Source organism: Stenella coeruleoalba (genome assembly GCF_951394435.1).
Source record: "Stenella coeruleoalba genome assembly, chromosome: 4".
Lineage (NCBI taxonomy): Eukaryota > Metazoa > Chordata > Mammalia > Artiodactyla > Delphinidae > Stenella > Stenella coeruleoalba.
The window spans coordinates 13264626-13284553 of record NC_137149.1 but is presented as its reverse complement, the minus strand read 5'-3'; the positions used below and the strand labels follow the sequence as shown (position 1 = coordinate 13284553).

Here is a 19928-nt window from a genome sequence, read left to right as displayed (position 1 = left end):
TCATTTTTCTGCGCCTGTTGTGCTCACTTGTGTGTGGGAGGCGGGTGGGGTGTCGGCGCCTGGTCAGTAGGGCTTGCTTAGCCCAGGGAGCGAGGCTGGTCCTCAGTTCCCTCTCCTTTTCACTGGTGTCTCGTGTAGTAGCTCTGGGAGGCTCTCAACTGCTTTGTGTTTTTTCCCTCCCTTTATAGCCCACCTACATCAGTAAATCAGAGAGGGATGCCTTCCGCCATCTAGCCCTGGAGAGAGTTTTGAGGATTTACTGCCCAAGTATTTAGAAACTTGATATAGATGGGTATCTGTAGCAACACAGCAGATCTTTTACAAACCTTTCTGTCCTCAAGTAGTTTTCAGGACCACCCTCTGGTCGGTAAGTACGTTGTACCTCGTACCCACCTCCCGACTGCTGCTGTGAGGCTGCCCGGCACTCTTCCTGAAAGGAGTGCCTCTATGTTGGGGGTGCTTCTGTTAAAATCTTTCTAGGCGTTTTAAAATTCGTAGCCACACAGGGTAAAAATAACTCTTTTTTTTTTTCTGTTTCTCTCTTTTCCTTGGGGATGTGCTGTGGCTTTACAGGCCTGTTACGGAATTCTCAAGGTCCCAGAGGGCAGTTGGCTGTGCCGGACGTGTGCCCTGGGGGTTCAGCCCAAGTGTTTGTTGTGTCCCAAGAAAGGTGGAGCGATGAAGCCTACCCGCAGTGGGACCAAGTGGGTCCACGTCAGCTGTGCGCTGTGGATCCCCGAGGTGGGTGCCCGTGTTGGTGGTTCACCTTGGGAGCCCGTGGCTGTTCGTCCTCACAGGGAGCCCTTCATCACTGGGCCACTTTGTAGCCGAGGAGTAAAAAGACACCTTTGAACTGCTACCCATTTTTCCACCTTAAATTGAATCTCGAGCATGCTGTCGTGTGGTCAGTGGTGTGTAAATTGGTGGAAACGTTAACTGGAGGCAGCCGTGAGTTGGATTCTGGGTGGAGGTGTTCAGACTTGCCTTCTGATGCCTCTGCAGCTGACCCCCCGCTGCTGTCACGCTCCCAGAAGCGGACCCGCGGCGTTCTTTCGTCCGCGCTGCGGCCCGGGTGTGGCTCTGTCCTTTCCCTGGGATGGGCCGTAGACTCCTGGGCCCGGTGAGCCATGCATACAGCACTGTCACGGTTAAAGAACCACTGCCCTAGGTCACATTTTTGTGATTTTTTATTAAAATTCTTACTTGGCCTCAACCTTTTTAATTTCAGGTCTGGTCTAATTTATTTCAAGTCCCAGACCTTGACTGATTTAATTTGCTTGGCTCACTCTGAGACTATCATTTGTGATTCAGATTTCAGCATTTTTTTGGCATATGATTTTGGTGCATTTTCCTCCCGAGGAAAAGTATCTGGGAGTGATTTGGATTGAGGCTTCACGACTCGGGTCTTGGTAGCATGGGAATCGCACGGTTTGGTATTAACAGGGATGCAGTTCAGTGATCCAGGCTGAGAGGAGAGGGAGGGGACCTTACTTATCTTGGTAGTTTTCCGCTTTGTATGTAGTGTTAGTTCCTGACTGAAGAGAATGGCTTTCTTTAGTGAGAGAGAGATTAAAAGTGGTCAATGTTTACTTCTGCTCCATCGTTCACAACTGATTGCAATATGTTTGAGACGGATTTCCAGTCCTGACCGCTTCTTAGCGGACCAGAGGTGTGGTAGATGGGTTACCTTGTCTTTGCTGTCACTCGGGTGAGCAGTGAGCATTGGGGTGTCTGAGTGTTTTTACAAACAGGACGTTTGTGTCAGATGACCCCCCCCCCCGAGGAGGGCGTAGAGCTGGCCCCTAGCTGGCCCCTAGCTGGCCCCTGTGCTGTCCTGATGCTTTAAAGTGGGGTTTTACCTGCGCTCGGAGGGTGAGTGCCCCTCGGCACCCTCTGGTAGGAGGGCCGTGGGGGAGGAATGGATCTCTGAGTTGCTGCTGTCTGTGTCCGGCCCCTGTCTTGACGACCTCTGCCACCCTGTCTTGTTATTTCTTGGGCCTCCAGGTGAGCATTGGCAGCCCCGAGAAGATGGAGCCCATCACGAAGGTGTCTCACATCCCCAGCAGTCGGTGGGCGCTGGTGTGCAGCCTCTGCAATGAGAAGTTTGGGGCCTCCATACAGGTAACCAGCCTAGTCAGGATGGCATTATCAGCCTTCCTTGTGTTCCAGGGAGCGGGACGGGGGAGGGCTCTGTGAGCTGACCGTCACAGGGCTTGGAGATGGGGCTAGAATCCAGGAAGCGGGACGAGGTTCTCACAGCCCTTCTGAGGTTGCTGAGGGACGTCTCCAGCCCAGTATACACACCTTCTGTTGGTGGAGAGTGTCCAGTGTGACCGGAACCCCAGCTGTAACCATCACAGGGCAACTCAGAAGTCCGCCTGAGCTGCAGGGCAGTTCCAGTTTGTATCTGGTTTCTCCCTCCCTGCCCAAAGCCTGGCGTTGCAGCTCTTTCCACAGGCCGACAGTTCTGGGGAAGAACTGGAGTCTCGGCACTGGAGGCTTAGTCACCCTCCCGCCTGCCGAGCGGCAGCCCTGCCTCTGTGGCTGCCCCCGACGCCGCTGGTTTCAGAGGTGTGCGCGTGGGGTGTCTCGGTGCGGTGCGCACTGTTGGAAATCAGCTTGGCACGCCAACCCTTTTGCATTTGGCAAAACGGGGACTCCTTGGAGCACCGACCGGGTGGGTGGAGGGACACCCATGAGGTGCTGCACCAGGGGTTCTGCCCAGTCTGAATATCTGATTTTTTTTATGGTACAGTGTGGGGGAGGGGAGCTCGTAGATAAGAAGCCGGCCTGCGTTTTCTGTGTCCACGTACAGGCAGGTGTAGACAGCCATGAGGCAGATAACAGGATCACGGAGAGACTATTGATGGCGTGCTGTTTCTTGGTGTTGTCTAAAGCGCTGCCTGAGAAGTTCCTCTCCGGGCCTCACGTTTTTGGCGTCTAGACAGGCGTGACCTCGGAGGCCTGAGGTGCTGTCCCACCGCGGTCTCCAGATGCTGTCTGCGGCTGCCGTTGGCCCTTTGCCTCTGTGGGGGCCGCCAGCTCAGGGACGCCGGCCCCTCCTTGGTCCCCACGTCACAGTCCGTGGGCAGAGGTGCCGGTTTGGGGCGGCTGCCCTCTTGATGCAGGACATGCAACGGCTTGGCACACACACACACACACACACACACAGAGACAGAGACACACATAGACACACACAGACACACACACACAGACACACACACTCTCTCTCTTTCTCTCTCTCACTCTCTCACTCTCACTCACTCACTCCACAAGCTCGGTCAAACTGCCGGTCGGGGCTTTTAAAGAAATGACCTCATTTGGCAAACTCAACTTGTATTTTGGCTGGTAAATATTCCTCTGTGTAAGGTATCCACTGACTGGTGTTTCTTTTTACAAGTTTTCATTTTACACGCCAAGCTGTTGTGCTTTTTCTTCCTTATCACTTCCACTGGTGTTCAAGAATCCAAAACGTAACAGAATATTCAGAGGGTGAGGCATGAGACAGCTGGTGGGATTTGGCTGTGGACCTTGAAAATAGTGCAGATTTTTGTATGTGAATGGAATCTGCTTAAAATTAAAACATGACAAAAGCCTCTGGCCTGAGCGTTGTGTTAGGAGGGAGTGAAGGAGAAATGTTTTAAAAGCCACAAAATAAAAGAAGACACAGAGGTGTGTGTGTGTGTGTGTGTGTGTGTGTGTGTGTGTGTGTGTGTGTGTGCGCGCGCGCAGACGGCCCATGCGAACACTTGCAGGGAACAGGCTGGGGCAAACCAAGGAAAATGGACATCGTTTTCTTCCAAGTTACCCGGTGTTCTTCTGAGGATAGAAATTACGCCCTTTACTGAGTAGGTCCTTCACTGATGTTTCCAGGAGGCGGTCGATTGGGATCTCTGTGTCTCTTTTGAAGAGAGACGATAAAATGACTTTTTTGTTGCCGTTGACCTCTTTTTCCCAGAACATGAATTTGAAGGAGGAGAGGCCAAGGAAGTTTTTGATGATTTTTCATATCTTCACAGAATAGACTGATTTTATTAAAGAATTCCTGTCTGAAATGTCTGCAGCTGGAAAGGCTCTGGCTTACGTTTCTGTAACATCTGTTTGCTGAGTCAACCTGAATAGGAAAACCCAGAGGAAGGCCATTTGGCGTCTTTACAAAGCCCCGTGTAAATGTTCTGCCGTGGCGAGTTCCTCTCTTCAGGTCGGGGCGCTGAGTTGAAGTGTCGTTTAAGCCAAACACTGGTAGTGTCTCCGTCATCTGTTCCCACTTTACTTCCCACTTGGCTGCCTGCTAGGAGGGAGGAACACTTTGTCTTGTACTGATAGTGACCAGGTGTGTGTGTGTGTGTGTGTGTATACTGATAGTGACCAGGGGTGTGTGTGTGTGTGTGTGTACTGATAGTGACCAGGTGTGTGTGTGTGTGTATGTGTACTGATAGTGACCAGGTATGTGTGTACTGATAGTGACCAGGTTGTGTGTGTGTGTGTGTGTGTGTGTGTGTGTGTGTGTTCTACCACTAAAGCTGATTCCACACATTCCTTGGAATTGAGGTTATTATTATAGATAAAATTACAGATTTATGTTAGTTCATGCGCTTTAAGTGTTTTCAGTGGGGGAATTGATTTTCTGTGAAGGGAGCTAGATTTTCTGTACTTCTGGGTGAAAGCGACTTTTTAATAATGGAAGAAATCACGACTGGCAGTGAGTCACCTCTTACAGGCTGCAATGATTGGGGAAGAAGCCCCGCCCACGCCGCTGCGATCTGTGGTGGTGCTGTGCAGGGCTCTGCTGAATGAGTTTAATTAATTAAGCTTCTCAGCTGGCCTGGGGCCACTCAGTTCTGCTCCTGTCTGCAGCCCTGGCGTGCCCGGATCCCTTGGCCTCACACAGTACAGTGTTGCTTTTTAAGGGACTGGCTTCAGTCACCACAGGGAGCCTCCTTCCAGGAATTCGCCCAGCAAGATCAGATGGGGAGAAGTCACTTTTCTCCTGCTAGGCCTCTGGCCTGCCGTCTGGATCGGAGGCACTACGGGGTTCCCCTGGTGGGGCGGTGAGAGGGAGGGGGGAGGTGTTTGGTGAGGCCGGGGCAGAGCTGGGTGACGCCTGGCCTCTACGTTGACCTCCCTTCCACCCACAAGCAGCAGGTCCCTCACGGTTGCGCTGCCAGGCAAAGCGCACGCAGATCTCAGAGCTCGTCCCCCACTGGCCTGGAAGCCTCTGCGCCTGGCGAAAGCTTCCTCGGGTGCGGAGACCAGTCCCGTCCTTCCTGTCCTGGATTGTCCTGGTCTCCTCTTCCTTTCCAGTCTTTGGGAGTTTTTAATTCACCCTCCTCAGTCTTGAGCAACCCTCACTGCTGGAGGAGGAGTGAGCCATTTATTTTCCCACTGGTGTTGGGGCTCGTCCTGACTGTGGCTTAGGAAGGAGGATCCACGTGCCTTTCAAAACTCTGGTTGGTGGTCATTCTTCCTGAGGAGATTCTCGCCACTCAGGCTTTTTATATAAACATTAAAAAAGCCCAGACCTATGAGAAGAGACAAATGAATGCCTCAGGACATACTCTGCATGTTGGGCACACGTTCTTCGGAGCATAGTCGGAGCGCCAGGGCCCCCTTTGTCTACACGCGCCATCTGTGTGATCGTGTCTGCTTTAAGAGGTGGTTATTGGATGCAGTTGCTTTTCTAGGAGAGTTATGGTTCGGTTTATGAAAAGAGAGTCCCCTTAAATCCCAAGCTGTAGCTTGTTTAAAACACGACTGGATCTGCCAGGGTGAGTCCGCGTGGAGCTCCTCTGTCCCGGCACGAGCTCCAAGTGCAGCTCTTCCTGTGCGTGTGTAGGGAGGGGGTGCCTGGCACCCGGGGCTTCAGTCACTGTCACTCCCTAATCTCTCTCCTCTTGCTGTCTGCGTGTTCTTGCCAGTGCTCTGTGAAGAACTGCCGCACAGCCTTCCACGTGACCTGTGCTTTCGACCGGGGCCTGGAGATGAAGACCATCTTGGCCGAGAACGACGAAGTCAAGTTCAAGTCCTACTGCCCGAAGCACAGCTCACATCGCAAGCCCGACGAGAGCCTCGGTGAGGGGGCCGCTCGGGAGAACGGGGCCCCTGAGTGCCCCCCGCGGGATCCGCTGGAGCCCTTTGGCAGCCTTGAGCAGAATCAGGAGGAGGCCCACCGGGTGAGTGTCCGGAAGCAAAAGCTGCAGCAGCTGGAGGATGAGTTCTACACCTTCGTCAACCTGCTGGATGTTGCCAGGGCCCTGCGGCTGCCCGAGGAGGTCGTGGATTTCCTGTACCAGTACTGGAAGTTGAAGAGGAAGGTCAACTTCAACAAGCCCCTGATCACCCCAAAGAAGGACGAAGAGGACAATCTCGCGAAGCGGGAGCAGGATGTCTTGTTCAGGAGGCTGCAGCTGTTCACGCACCTGCGGCAGGACCTGGAGAGGGTAATGGTCGACACTGACACCTTGTGGTGACGTAGAGAAGAAGATTGCAAAGAGGCGACCGCTTGCCCAGAGCAAGGAGTGGTAGCCAGTGCATTTCCTCTCAGACCCTTGTACATACTTCAGCATGAGGTTGTGTTGGTTGAATCTATTTATGGGCTGGTAAACTCACTGTGCACACACACAAGACGGCCACAGAGCCCGGGGAGCCTCTCTGATTTAAACACTTCCTCGTTAGTTCTTACTGTTCTTCTGGAAGATCAAATGGGGTGTGTCTTCCCCTCCCCCGCCCCCCTTCATTCTAGAGCTAGAGGGAACTGAGCCCCCCAGGAGGATGCCCAAGGGGTGGGCTCAGAACTGTTTACAAACTGAGTTAGAAAACCAGAGTGGATTTAATTAACGGTGAGGGGGTGGGGCGGGCCGAGGTAGGGCAGTCTCTCGTTGAACCTGGGGAAACACTTTCTAGGTGCTGGTCACGGGCTCATTGAGGAGAGGGAAGCACTGCCTCTCTGACCCAGCTCCGCCTCTTGCCTGGCTGGCGGGGGCCTTCCCGGTACAGTCGCCGAGCAGAGCAGGCTGTGGGTGCTGATGTGTGGGCATGAGCTGCCATGCACATGCATATCTGTTCCCCAGGTACTCCGGCAGTGAGGTGCTAAGTCATCACTCAGGCTGTGTACATGTTGTGTGTGCATGTGTGTCTGTGTCTGTGTGTGTCTGTGTGCTGTGTCTAGACTGGGCGTGGGGACTCCTGGTGCACAGGGGCCTCCGATCTGACCCGGGGAGCCCCCCGTCCCGCGCGGCGCGCTTCGAACACCCTCACCACTGGATTGGCCCGCGTGGTGGCCCGTGGCTGCCCGGAGCCTCGGCTGGTGGCACCTTCCTGCAGCTGTTGGCTGGTTGGCGTCTCGCCCATTCTCCAGTACCTCTGGAGTCCCAGTCTGGACCTCCCTTCCGGCTACAGGCATAACTCTAGGAGCGGGCTGGCTTTCCCCCAGGGCCGCCGCCTCCCTGCAGGTAGTCTCTGACTGAAGCTTGCTAGTCGGCGATGTGTCTTAGAGCGCTTTCTCGCGTCAGCGCCCCCGACTGCCCCGACCGCCGACAGTGATTCAATTCATTAGTGCACAGATGGAACTGAGGCTTCGGGCCCAACGCAGCCCGTGCCGAAAGGCACCTAAGTGGCGTGAAACGGTTAACGCGTCTCCCCCAAGCGCCTGACTTATTAATGGGGGCTGTGGTTCACCTGCCTGGGAGAGACTCTGACTCAGAGGTGATTTGCAGCGGGAGTGTAGGCAAAGAATAGGGACAGGGGAGAAGTATGGAACCGAAAGACCGAGCTCTCACAGAGACCTGCACTGCCCTGGTAGAGAAGGCGTAGCAGTGAGAGTGTTTGTAAGTGTTCCTTAGAAGAGACCCTTTGAGTACCTGACAGGGCGGGCTGCTTGTGACGCCCCTTCCAGGCACCAGGTTAAGATTCCGGATTCAGGCGGGTTCAGGCGGAGGCCAGGCGGGAAGAGGGTGTGTGAGGCTCTTGTGCTCCTGTGCCCCCCCACCCCCACCCCGGTGGTGAGTGTAAAGAAGACCTCGCCTCTCAACCACATGTACGTGTGGCCTTTTTGTTAGAGATGAGAAAGGGATTCAGAAGGGAGAAGCTCGAATCCTGGTGAGAAGCCTTATCCCAACCTGACAACTGCTGTACTTGGGGCGCATGAGCTTTGGAGTCAGATAGTCCTCAGGAGGGAGGACGGAAAGTCTCATGTTCGGACTGTGTTTGTCTCGCAATCACCACAAAATAAAAGTGTAGAAAATGCTTGTGGTGTACTAACTCTTTTCTGTACTTAAGTTACTCAGATTAACACGCACTTACGATTAAATTCTAAACATTTTTTTTTTTTTTGGAGTCATCACTGTTGCGTTTTAAGTAGAATGATGCCAATGATGTATGAGAAACAGGGAATAAATCAGGATTTTTGTGTGTGTGGTATTACTTATATTTACTTTATTAAAGAGTCTAAGAGATTTGAGGGCATTTAGCGTCAGTCTGAAACGGGCTTATTAAAATGAAAAATGTGTTTTCCAGAATGTTCCACGAGGCCTGCGATGGTGGAGGCTTTAAAAAGTGGAAATCTTGGCCGCCGTGCCCCAGGGTGCACAGTTATTTGTGATTATAAACAAGAAGTGTATTAGGCCAAAGACTCATCAGGGCAGGGGTGACAGTAAGAATAAATCCTAAGTCTGTTTTTCAAGTAACTTAAAGTCCAGCCCAGTTCACACAACAGCATTTCGTAGCAGGTTAATATGTGGGACTGTGATCAAGGCGTGTGGTCACTTCAGAACTGACAAGTGAGTACCCTTCATTAGAGAGGCAGCCAACTCTCTGAGTGATAACGGTAGTGGCTCTTTCCTGCAGATATACACTGTGGGGCATTTTGCACACCCGGGTTCCAGTTCTGGATCAGAAAGTTAGATGACAGGAATGGACTCAGGTGGGTTTGGGAACCTGAAGACACGATTGCCGATATATGGCGGGTGCCATGCCAAGTTCCCAGGGCTGCCACTTCACTCTGGGGGGATTCCTTTCCCCCAAACATTGTCTTCTAAAGGATGCAATAAACATGAGTTCAGCAAATGAGTACTTGCTCAGATAAAAAAAAAACATGCTACCTCTGCACTCCTGCCTGGGGCATCGAAAGGGGTCAGGTCCCGGGGGACCATTTTACTCAACATTTGGTGGAATGGTCACCTCTTGACAGTCTGACAGAGGCTACAGTTGTCCCCGAACAAGAGGCATGTTAAGCTTTAGTGTTGCAAGCAGTGTTTGGGATTCAGGAAAACTTGAGGTCGTTATCGAGTTCCTGAGGGCAGTGGTTCTCAGCACGTGGTCCTCAACCAGCAGCCACGTGACCTGCAGGTTTTTGGATCCCACCTCTGACTCCAGAAACGGTGGGGTTGGAGGCCAGCATTCTGTGTTTTAGGGCCCCTACGTGTTTGTTTGGGAACCACTGCTTTTGGGGAAAGCCTGACTCTTGGGTTTAACGTGGCATGAGGGTGGCAGCCGAGGGCTGGTGGTTTTGCCTACCACCTCGCTGGCAATTGGGAGAAGATGAAGCGGGGGGTCGGGGGTGGGCGGGAGGTTAGGTCTAGCAGTCTAGCAGTGTACAGGAAGGGCCAAGCAGGGTGTGTGTTGAGGACAGAGCCTCAGTTCAGCTCTACATACAGGGGCTGCTTACGGAAGTTGCCCTTCAGGGTGTTCTGTGCATGAGAGAGGTAAGGTTTAGGGCACTCACTATACTAATGTGGTCAGCCGGCCTGGTTTATTCAGGGGCTGATTTGCTCCAATTGAAAACCCCAACCTTTGCTTCTTGGGGTCACAGCTAGATGTCTCGTATCAGAAATCATGGGGAATGGAAATGGAGAATTTCCCACTTAACAGCCAGGGTGGAAATCTTTCCTGGGGGAAGTGAAGACACCAAAATTAAATTTGAGTAATAATAGGAAGTTCAGGTTCTCTGGCTCTGCTCTTTCCATTGACAATTTTAAGTAAAAAACGATGTATCTCTTTTGTACCTCTGACTTGAATAGGAGAGTAACCTTGTCCACTCCTAGGACGTCAGAGAGTTTGTTTCCATTTCCTATTTCCACAAGTTGGATTCCCTGTCTTAATGTAAAAACCGTTCTGTATGTTTTCCAGTTGTTTTGAGCCTGTGATAAGGATCTAGGTTCGGCCCCTTCCTCTTTTTGACCTTCTACTCTTAATCTCCCCTGGGTGGAGCAATATTTATCAAAGAGGGTCGCCTATTAGCTACCTCCATCCCCAAACTGGTCAGAATTCTCATAAAGGACACCTACTTCCTGGCCTGAGGGTGTGTGGCTGTCAGAGAAAGAATGTGCTTTAACCAGGGTGAATGACACTGAAATAAGATTTACTTTGAGACAGGAAGAGTGATTTTATTCTCAGTTCTTTAAGATAATTTTTATTTTTATCAAGAAGTGTTAGGAAGATCCTAAACAAATAGTGAATAGGTTAGGATCAAGAGAAGCCTGACTTGGTGGTCCTGCTTTAGGCCAGGAAATTATACCACTTACAACGTGAGCAATGCAAATGTGAAAGCCAGCTGACCTGTTCCTCTTAATGCCTCGTGTCCTCTTGGAAAGGAGGCTGCCTTGAACACAGCTGGGGAAGAACAGCTGGAATTGTTAGGGTTCTTTAGGGGTGGTGTATCTGTACAGAAGCCAAAATGCAGGGCTGTGTGTGTCGCTTGTTGCCACTCTCTCGCTGCCAAAAGGTTAGTGACCTTGGGGGAAGGTGGCAGGAGAAGGGATAGCCCAAGCGTTAGGAGAGTGCAGTCATGCCTTTGGTGTAGGAGCTGATGGGGATACGCAGTCCCTGTTTTCAGTCTTGCCACTGAGCTTACTGGGGTGGTCTTGTCCACATCTTCCTGAAGAAAGGTTTATTAATTGTGTTATCTGCTGTGTTGCATTTGACGTTTGTGTTTTCAGGCCCATGCCGTCTAATCAGGTCTTACCAGTAGGTTTTAGGACTGAGAGATTTAAGGGGGTTTATTGATTAAGTCATTAAAATTTGATTCTGTATTGACTGATCACAGGTGGCTTTGAAAATGGGGAACAAATTTAAGTTGATTGGTTACTACTGGTGAATGAGCATCTGCATGCAGTTCCCCAGTGGTCGCACATCAGATGCAAAGCGGAGCTCCTAGTGCTGGGGTCTTCTCGGTTACTGACCGATGAATCGAGAAGAGGGCAGTTTCAGTTTTTCAGGTGGTGATACAGAAAGCTGGCCTTGAGAGGCTGAGCTAGCAAGTCAATGGCAAAGCAAGAAGGATGTTCCCTAGGTGTTCACACGCTGTAGGAACACAGCGGCCTGTAAGTTCCAAGGTAATTCAGAGAGTTCAGTGTCAACAAAAGAAGTTCACTTGGATTCCTGGTGACTACTTGGCCTTCTAGTGAGCCCTGTGTGGGGACATTGTTTGTGAGGGGCTTCTCCCTCTGATGGCCCTTGACCCTAATGCTATCTAGTTCCATCTTCAGAAGATGCTTGATAAAGTGCAGCAGAGGTGGCTTCTGAACTGCTCTGAAGCCTCTGACGATAGAATTCATGGGAAAGAGGATACTGAAGGGGTGATAAGCAGAGTCCTTTGGCAAGAGCTGGCATGTTTGGACTTGGACACCGATGGGCGTCTGTCTCTTCGCCAGGAGGAGCCAGTGGCCAGGTGTGGTGCAGGGGCAGGACCTCCTCTGACAGCCTCTTTTGTGCTGCTACCCACCTTGAGGGGTATACGCAGAATACTTGTTAGCACCCCAAAGGGAGGCTTAGAGATTAGCTAAAATGTTTAAAGTACATTTGGATATCAAAAGTCACTCAAGGACCTAGTAGGACAAATTTTTCTCAGGTAAAGAGGAAAAAAACAAAAAACACCAAAGTCCTGTTATAATGTATTGCTTACTTAGAATCTTTATTCTCTACGTTCTAGGTTCGGAACCTCACTTACATGGTGACCCGCAGGGAAAAGATTAAACGATCTGTGTGCAAAGTCCAGGAACAGATATTCAATCTTTACACTAAGCTTTTGGAGCAAGAAAGAGTTTCAGGTATGCATTAAGCCCCGGTAGGTCAAACAATAGGGCAGGGGTTTGTAAGCCCTCTGTTAAGGGAAAAAAATGCTAGTTTCTTTAATTTTCTTTTATACTGTAGAAGAATCAAAGAAGCAAAGGCTTTTGTTGTTGAAGAAAATCTTTAGGCATTCGAGGCGCCATGGTCTAGAGGAGAGGGCTATGAACTGGGCCTCATGTGTGGGTCAAATCCTATATTGGCTACTTAAAGGCTCAACACAAGCAAGTCTTAAGTTTTCCAAGTCTCCCTCATTTCCTCACATGTAACGTGAGGATGAGATCTCCAGCTGCCTCCTGGGAACAACTGTGAGACTCGAAAGAGTAACTTACATATTGCAAAGCACTTGATAAATGTAAAGTATCCTGGGGATACCTAGAAAGGTTTATAATTATCTAGCCTTTGGATCTACCTGTAACATATGGTAAATATATCTTAAGACTGTGTACTTAAGGCACATATCCATGTTGATGCAACATTCACAGTGGATTATTTTGGTGTAGTTGGAGTTTTGAATACTTTCGAGATTCAGCACAACATATTTATTTAGTGCTGCCTATGTTGCATTGCTCTGGCAAAGAGAAAAAGAAAACTAAGACATGGACTTCCCCCACCTCCGGAGAACACTTGAGTGACCTTGAGATCAAGTGCATAGGAGGGCAAGTTGTTTAACCTCTCCGGGACTCTGTTGGTCTGTAAGAGGTTTGGTCCAGAATCCTGCCCTCTGAAGTGCTTTTCCGCCCTAGCGTTCCGTGATCAGAAGCCCCAGAAAGCAGGCGTTATAAGGATTTCAGAGGAGGAAGAGTCTGTCGAGTGCGGATCGGGCAGAACCATGACCCACGAGCAGGCGGGTCTTAGGGGACCTCGTGTCTGCTGCCCTTTGAAGTTAGAGCAGCAGTGTCTGCACTGCTTGCCTTTTGTGCAGAGTCCACCGGCTTACTCTCCTGCGTCTGTGGCTTTTCGTCTCTGAGATTAGGAAACACAGATACAACAAAGAAGTTGTTATAACCTATTATGTTGCAATCCACATTCTGGGTTTACCTAAAACTAACTGGATATGTGTGACTAGAGGCAAACTGGTCAGCCGAACAAAGAAGAGAGAAAAAGCTTGGGGAGTTTTAAATGATATTCTTGACGTGTGTTACATTGTTTCGATAGCATTAACGTATTAATAATATCATCCTAGGTAATTTCCTTCCCAAGAGTAAATATTTCCCAGATATATCAAGTGTTCTATCGTCAGCTAGACTTTAGAGCTGTCAAACTTTTAAAATAGATTTTTCTGAGTTAGGGTATCACAAGTACAGGCAGTTTGACTCAGAGTCTTTAAGGTGAACTTCTGTCTCTTCATTATTCCTACTTGAATGCAGATAAAATAGGGGACCTGTTTTCTCCCTTGCCCGTGGTGTGTCCTTGTGTAAACAGCAGCCCCCCACCCCCACCCCAAGGCTGTCTGGTGCGGATCACCCGGCCTCCAGCTGCAGAGGCCAAGCTGCTGCCGCCCAGGATCATTAGTGCAGGTTGTGTCTGTGGAGCTTTGCCAGTGGAGGGCTTTCTGTGACTCTTGTTAAAAGTCCTTACGTAATGAGTGATTACCTAGGAAAATAAGCTGTAAAGAACGTTTTCATCTGATTTCACTTGAGTCGTTTTTCATGGTTATTGCAGGCAGTTTTTTTTTTTTTTTTTTCCCCTTGTATTTCGTGGCTGAGGTTTTTTGGTAAGTGGTTGAGCTTCTTAACAAGGTTAGGAAGTGTTTTGTGTAACAGATGTAATGCAGATCTACGTTCAGAAGTCCTACTGCTGTTCCAGAACAGGAAAAGGGGTCCTCGCCACCCTCTGAGGAATGACCCACACTAGGTATGACGGGTTGGAAGCAGTGGTAATCTTCCTGTGAACTGCCCCAGGGAATGAAGTGGAAACCCCTTGGGACGCCTTTTTTCTCCTTCCAGTTTGAGACTTTCCGTTGTGTAGTTCGTGCCTCACACTGAGCTACCTTGTAAGAGAGATGATTCCGAGGGAGGCAGAGATGGCCCTGACTTAACGTGTGTCCCTAGGATCCACGGTTTAAACTGTCCCGTGGTTCCGAGACTGGGCAGGGCCCTTCTGCTGGATGAGTGTCCTCGGCGGAGACAATACTTATGAGAGCCAGAGGCCCTTCAGAGACATGGATCCCAAGTCAGGAGAGAAATCAGAGCTTGGAAAATAGCCCCTCTTACCTTCCTATTGTCCCACATTAGGTGACTGCATAAAAGAAGGAATACGTGTGGCGTGACGGTTGACCCTGAGTTTGATTATTGAGAAAGCAGCCATTTCTAAACCAGCAGACTGTAAAACACCCTCCCTACGGTCATGATCATTTTACGTTTAGAGTTGCTAGCTCTGTTCTGTTTACATGCAGTGTCCGTTTCCGCTCAGCAGTTAAACTCTCACATGGGCTCCTGCCTGCTACTCTGGGGGGGAACCTTGTTTTCCTGGTGGTTCATAACTCAGGAAACATGAAAACTGCTCTTTGTAGGTGCTCTGGAGGCTCTTGCAGGAACGTGGTCCTTCGGATGAACCCTAGTATGTTACGAATTCACCCTGTCGTTTTCAAACTGAGGGTTACAGTTTATTACCGGGTTGTGAGATGAATTTAGCAGGTCATCACTAGCATTAAAACAAGTGAAACAGAAACTGTCACAGTGCCTATCAGGCCATGAGGCTAATATGATTGCAGGAAAAGTGAGCTTTTACTGGGTTACATCGTGAAACGTAGTTCTTACAGTGATTTGCCTCAGAAATGTTTGAAAAACACCAATTTAACTTATCCTTGTGTTGGATGGCAGTTCAGTTTAATTCCACAAATGGGTTTTACATATGAGAGTAAACAGATGTACGCTGTGTCAAGAATGATTTCAAACACCTTCCTTTATTCATTTCACAATTGACGTGTATTTATCCTCATCATAGCCATGTAGCCCTGTGAGGGTGTAGATAATTTGGAGAAAGAACCTTAAAAGCCCCAGTACCCCCAGCCCCCCAACCCTCACCCCCACCCCCACCCCCCACCCGCCGTCTGTAGGCGTGGCAGGTGGCAGCTCTTGGCAGGCGCTGCTCTGAGACCGGGTGGAAGCAGTGCTTGCTTCACCGCAGACGGATTCCGCAGTGAATCCCATTTGAAAATCAGATCAGTTATTTTGTTTGACGGAAAATGTATTCCTTGAAAAGACATTGTTTCATGAAAAAGTACATGAACTTAAGCTGTTTTAGAAAATAGAGGATACTGAGTATTCAGATTTTACGGAAGGTAATACCTTTACTATAAAAACCGAACTTTTACGAAGTGGGTGGCTGTGTGCTTTACTGTTGGGTGGGAAGGCCCTGCTGAGGGTCTGGAATTTTATTGTTCTGGATTTGCCTCTGCTGTAACTTTCCTTGACGTGTGGTTTTTGTGTTCGTAGGTGCGCCGCCTTCTTCTTCCTCCTCGTCACTGGAAAACATGCTTCTGTTTAACAGCCCTTCTGTGGGCCCCGATGCCCCCAAGATAGAGGACTTGAAGTGGCATTCTGCGTTCTTCAGGAAGCAAATGGGTACTTCCTTGGTTCACTCGATGAAAAAGCCTCATAAGCGAGATCCATTGCAGAACAGTGCTGGGAGTGAAGGCAAAACCCTGCTAAAGCAGCCAGACCTGGGCAGTAGAAGGGAGGGGATGGTGGTCCCAGAGAGCTTTTTGAGTTTTGAAAAGACCTTTGCAGAAGCACGTCTCATATCAGCACAACAGAAGAATGGTGTGGTGATGCCAGACCACGGGAGCAGAAGAGACCATCGTTTTCATTGTGATCTTGGTAAGGGAGACTTGAAGGACAGACCTTTCAGACAGAGTCACAAGCCTCTCAGGTCCACAGACGTGTCCCAGAGGCACGTGGACAACACAAGAGCTGCCACCGCCCCTGGAGTGGGGCAGTCAGCACCCGGCACGAGGAAAGAGATGGTGCCCAAGTGCAACGGCTCCCTAATCAAAGTAAACTATAACCAGACTGCAGTCAAAGTGCCTACAACACCTGCCAGCCCAGTGAAGAACTGGGGAGGATTCCGGATTCCAAAGAAGGGGGAACGGCAGCAGCAGGGAGAGGCCCACGAGGGGGCCTGCCACCAGCACTCAGACTACCCCTATTTGGGCTTAGGCCGAGTTCCAGCCAAGGAGAGGGCAAAGAGCAAGTTGAAATCTGACAACGAGAATGACGGGTACGTCCCTGATGTAGAGATGAGTGACTCAGAGAGCGAGGCATCAGAAAAGAAATGTATACATGCCAGCAGCACCATTAACAGGAGGACAGACATTATCAGGAGAAGCATTTTGGCCTCTTGATGAAGCAGAGATGGCTTGGGAGCACCACGGGCTTGTCACGGGGTAGGCGAGAGTTCAGACACGGGGGACGAGCAGAAACCCGTCACTCCTGAGCTGCACAAACACATTTACTTGCAATTCAGATTGAATCTTTTTTTTTGAGTCATTTATAAATCATTGTTGTGAGAAGTGTGTTATTTGCAACTTGTTGAGGAAACACAAGAGTTAGATTGTAACCGTAAGACACTGCTAAGACTAGAGGCTGAATTAAACACTAAAATAAGAATGGATGAATTAAGTTTCTAAAGAGGGCAAGGCTTTTAAATAAGCCTCATGAGTTTTTACTGCCCTCTGTATTCTTCCCAAAGCACAAACTCTTGGTTACCTGAATATACAGAATCAGATGTGGTTCTTGAGAAATGCTCACATACCATTTAATAGCCCATAAAACTTATTTTCTAGGACTGTGGTGGATCTTGAAATCATATTTATACTTTGGCCCACAAGGCTGTTTTTGTTGCATTATAGTATACGGGCAGTAGCTCTGAAGCTTCAGTAACTCTAGGGAATTCATGTGTAAATATAGCAGATGAGGGAAGAGAAAATTTAAAAGTCATTACTGGAAGATCTGAAGGGACAAGGTAGAGCCGCTGGAGCTTGGAGATTTAGGGTAAATGTAAGCAAGGTCCTGCTGCCGGAAGCCCTTGAATGTGTTGTGGATATAGGGCTGGTGGAGGGTGAAGCCATTACAGAGTTCCATCTGTGAGAAAGGGCAGTTGAGGTCCTGTCTTTACCAGTCCTTTTGACCTTTCTCTTCCCTAACCACTGCCTTTTGGGCCAGCTTGGGATTTCGCTGGCCATTGGCAAAAACTGGCCATCTGGCTTCCAACAATACAATGGCTATTCAAGTTCAAGTGATGAACTTCCAGACTCTGGTGACTCATATTTCCCAGAGCCGACCACTAGTGCATATGTTGGGGAATCCGGCCTTCCAACATGAACAGATTCCTTTAAAAAAAAAAAACAAAAAACAAGAAAAACAAGACAAAAAAAAAGCAAAATAGGTTATATTTAAAAAAAAAAATAGAAAGGCAATAAGTTGCGATAACCTCTTACCATTGATTGACCAAGGTTATACAGGAAAGAGATTGAAGTGTAATAGGTTTTCTGGAGTCAGAGTTCTAAGCTCTAGTTCGTAACTTGGACTTTCTAATTGCAAACGGCAATAACTAGTAAGTTATCAGCAATAATAAATTTAGCATTAAATTTGAGTACAATGTTCTGTTTTTTGCACTCGCTGCAGTGCATTATGTATTAAGACAGTGGATAGTGTTAAGGTCCTGTTAATTTTTTTTTGGAATTCAATGTAGTTGTGAATCAAACTTAAGGAAAGTTTAAGTAGCAATGAGATTTAGAGTTATGGGCACTTGGAACAAGCCCAACTTCCCCTAAATTATCCTTTAGTTTGTTAATATCAGTATTCAGATTCCTGATTCATTTATACATTTGTTTCCATGTGGCAGGGACATTCTGATACTTAATGAGTAATGCTTTGAGTTCTGTAGTTACCTTTCAAGTCTTCCGGACGATTGTCAACAAGGAAAAAGGCTTATTGAATTCCATCTTGCTATGCAAGTTTTATCAGATGATCAAATAGTAGATCTGATACATCCCCATTGTATGTATGACATTTTCAAACCAAGTCTTAACTTTTCGAATACATTTTAGTAGCTAATTCAGGGGAGGGGAAAGAATGACCCAGGTTTTTAGATTGACTATTTTTGAGCTATGGGGCTCATTTTTCAAAGACTGTTGTCCAGATAAACTGTTGCTACAGATACTAGAAGTTTCTTATGAATCCAAGTTGTACATTAACTCGGCATAATTTAAAATTTTTTTTTTTTTTTTTTTTTTTTTTTTTTTGCATATGAGCAAAAAACCTTTTGCTGGATACAGGAGAAGGTGGACTCGATTTACAGTTATCTTTTGACTACAGCAACAGCTCTGGGTGAGAGTAGAATATATAGAGGGATAATTTGTCAAGCCATAAAAAGAAAATCTAAATTAATTCTAGTAAGTGTATGACCTCTCACCATTATAAGAGGTACCAGATTCATTTGCACTATTAGGAATGCTAGTTTTGTGCAAAAATAATGCCTTACCTGTTTTTTCCCCACATTTAGGTTGAAAAGCTTTCAAACGTTCCAAGTTATGCTGAACCAAAAACAAAACAAAACAAAAAATAAAAATAAAAAAAAAACCCACACAAGAACTAAACACCTAAAAACAAAAAGCCCACACTTTTAATTCCTGCTTTGAAATGCAAATGGTACAGAGCTCAGTTTCTCTGGCACAGTGTAATGATAGCTCTGTGAGTGGGTGAGTTTCATGTCCTGCTGGGAACTCTGTATGCGGCCGCATGAGCGGCAACCAGCCAGCCGAACCTGCCCACCTGCACTCTGAGTACGGAACCATTTGCCTTCTTTTCTCCTTCTCCTCCTTCTTTTTCTTTTTTTTTTTTTTTGTTTTTTAAAGCTTTATCTATCTTTCCTTGTGCATCCTGACCAAGAAATATCTTTGATTATGATCAATGTATTATGTCAAAATGTAGGCTAGTTAAACTTTTGTAAAGTTGCCTGGAATGTCATTTGTTAGGTTATAAACACAAAATCTAAATGAAGGGTTATATGTGTTGTGTACAAATCTTAATTATTTTGAAATGGACAAACTTGTCATTACATTTGTAACCTTGTACAGAGGATTTTTCACTATGTGCCTAGCTTGGTGTCCATTCAGCTAAAGTTGAAAAAAAAAAGGTGCATGAAGAGTTAAAAATCAGAATTAAACAAAGTATATGTAGAGATGACTATTTTATATTACATGGCCCAATCCTGTATTTATTTCTACCCCCTTTTTGAAAGTATTTATAAAACTAGTTGAGGACAGCTGTATTTTTTTGTTGAACTATTTAGTAGAATTTGTGCCTTTTTGTCTGTATGTGAATAAATGCTGTACATTTTGCAGTACATTTTAGAGTGTCTTGAAATCTGGTTTTGCTAAATATTTAGATGTATATGACTTAGCTGCATATGTATGTGATGTCTCACATGATGGTACATGTCGACAGTCTCACAGCTTAGATCAGGAACGCAAACTGCAGGGAACATGACCAAGACTGTGGAAGAGCACAGATTCACTAGGCTGCTTTCTGGCTCAACTTTGATGGTGAGACACTGATATATGATAATGGTTTGATTTTAGTGTTCCCCACCTGGAGTTCTTTCCAGAATACAGTTTTAGAGCTGAAAACAACCAGTTGAAGCACCTTACACATTAGGGTTGGAGACACCTGGGTTTAGAGGCTGAAGTACAGTTCACCAGCCGTGTGACCTTTGCCAAGTCACCTAACCTTTATAAGCCTCAACTTTCCCTTCTGTGAAAGGACAGTGACATCCTACTATCTATCTTCCTGGGGTTGCTGTGCTATTTAAAGCAAGCTCATAGAGCATCTCATAGAAAGCACGTGGTAGGCATTTGG

General features: G+C 47.8%; 1 protein-coding gene across 9 annotated transcripts in view; it reads left to right on the top strand.

The window, feature by feature from the left end:
- JADE1 (jade family PHD finger 1) overlaps positions 1-19512 on the top strand; it is a 215705-nt gene extending 196193 nt beyond the window's left edge. For 7 of the 9 annotated variants that reach the window (XM_079919323.1, XM_079919324.1, XM_079919327.1 and 4 more), the window contains 5 exons: positions 574-741; positions 2005-2121; positions 5919-6440; positions 11927-12044; positions 15504-19512. In XM_079919323.1, the coding sequence (XP_079775449.1) occupies positions 574-741; positions 2005-2121; positions 5919-6440; positions 11927-12044; positions 15504-16411 (1833 nt within the window). In that variant the 3' untranslated portion in view covers positions 16412-19512. Of the gene's footprint in view, positions 1-573; positions 742-2004; positions 2122-5918; positions 6570-11926; positions 12045-15503 lie in introns of all 9 variants that reach the window. The other 2 variants (XM_079919321.1, XR_013827937.1) reach the window with 2 other exon arrangements.
- The last annotated feature ends 416 nt before the right edge of the window (positions 19513-19928 follow it).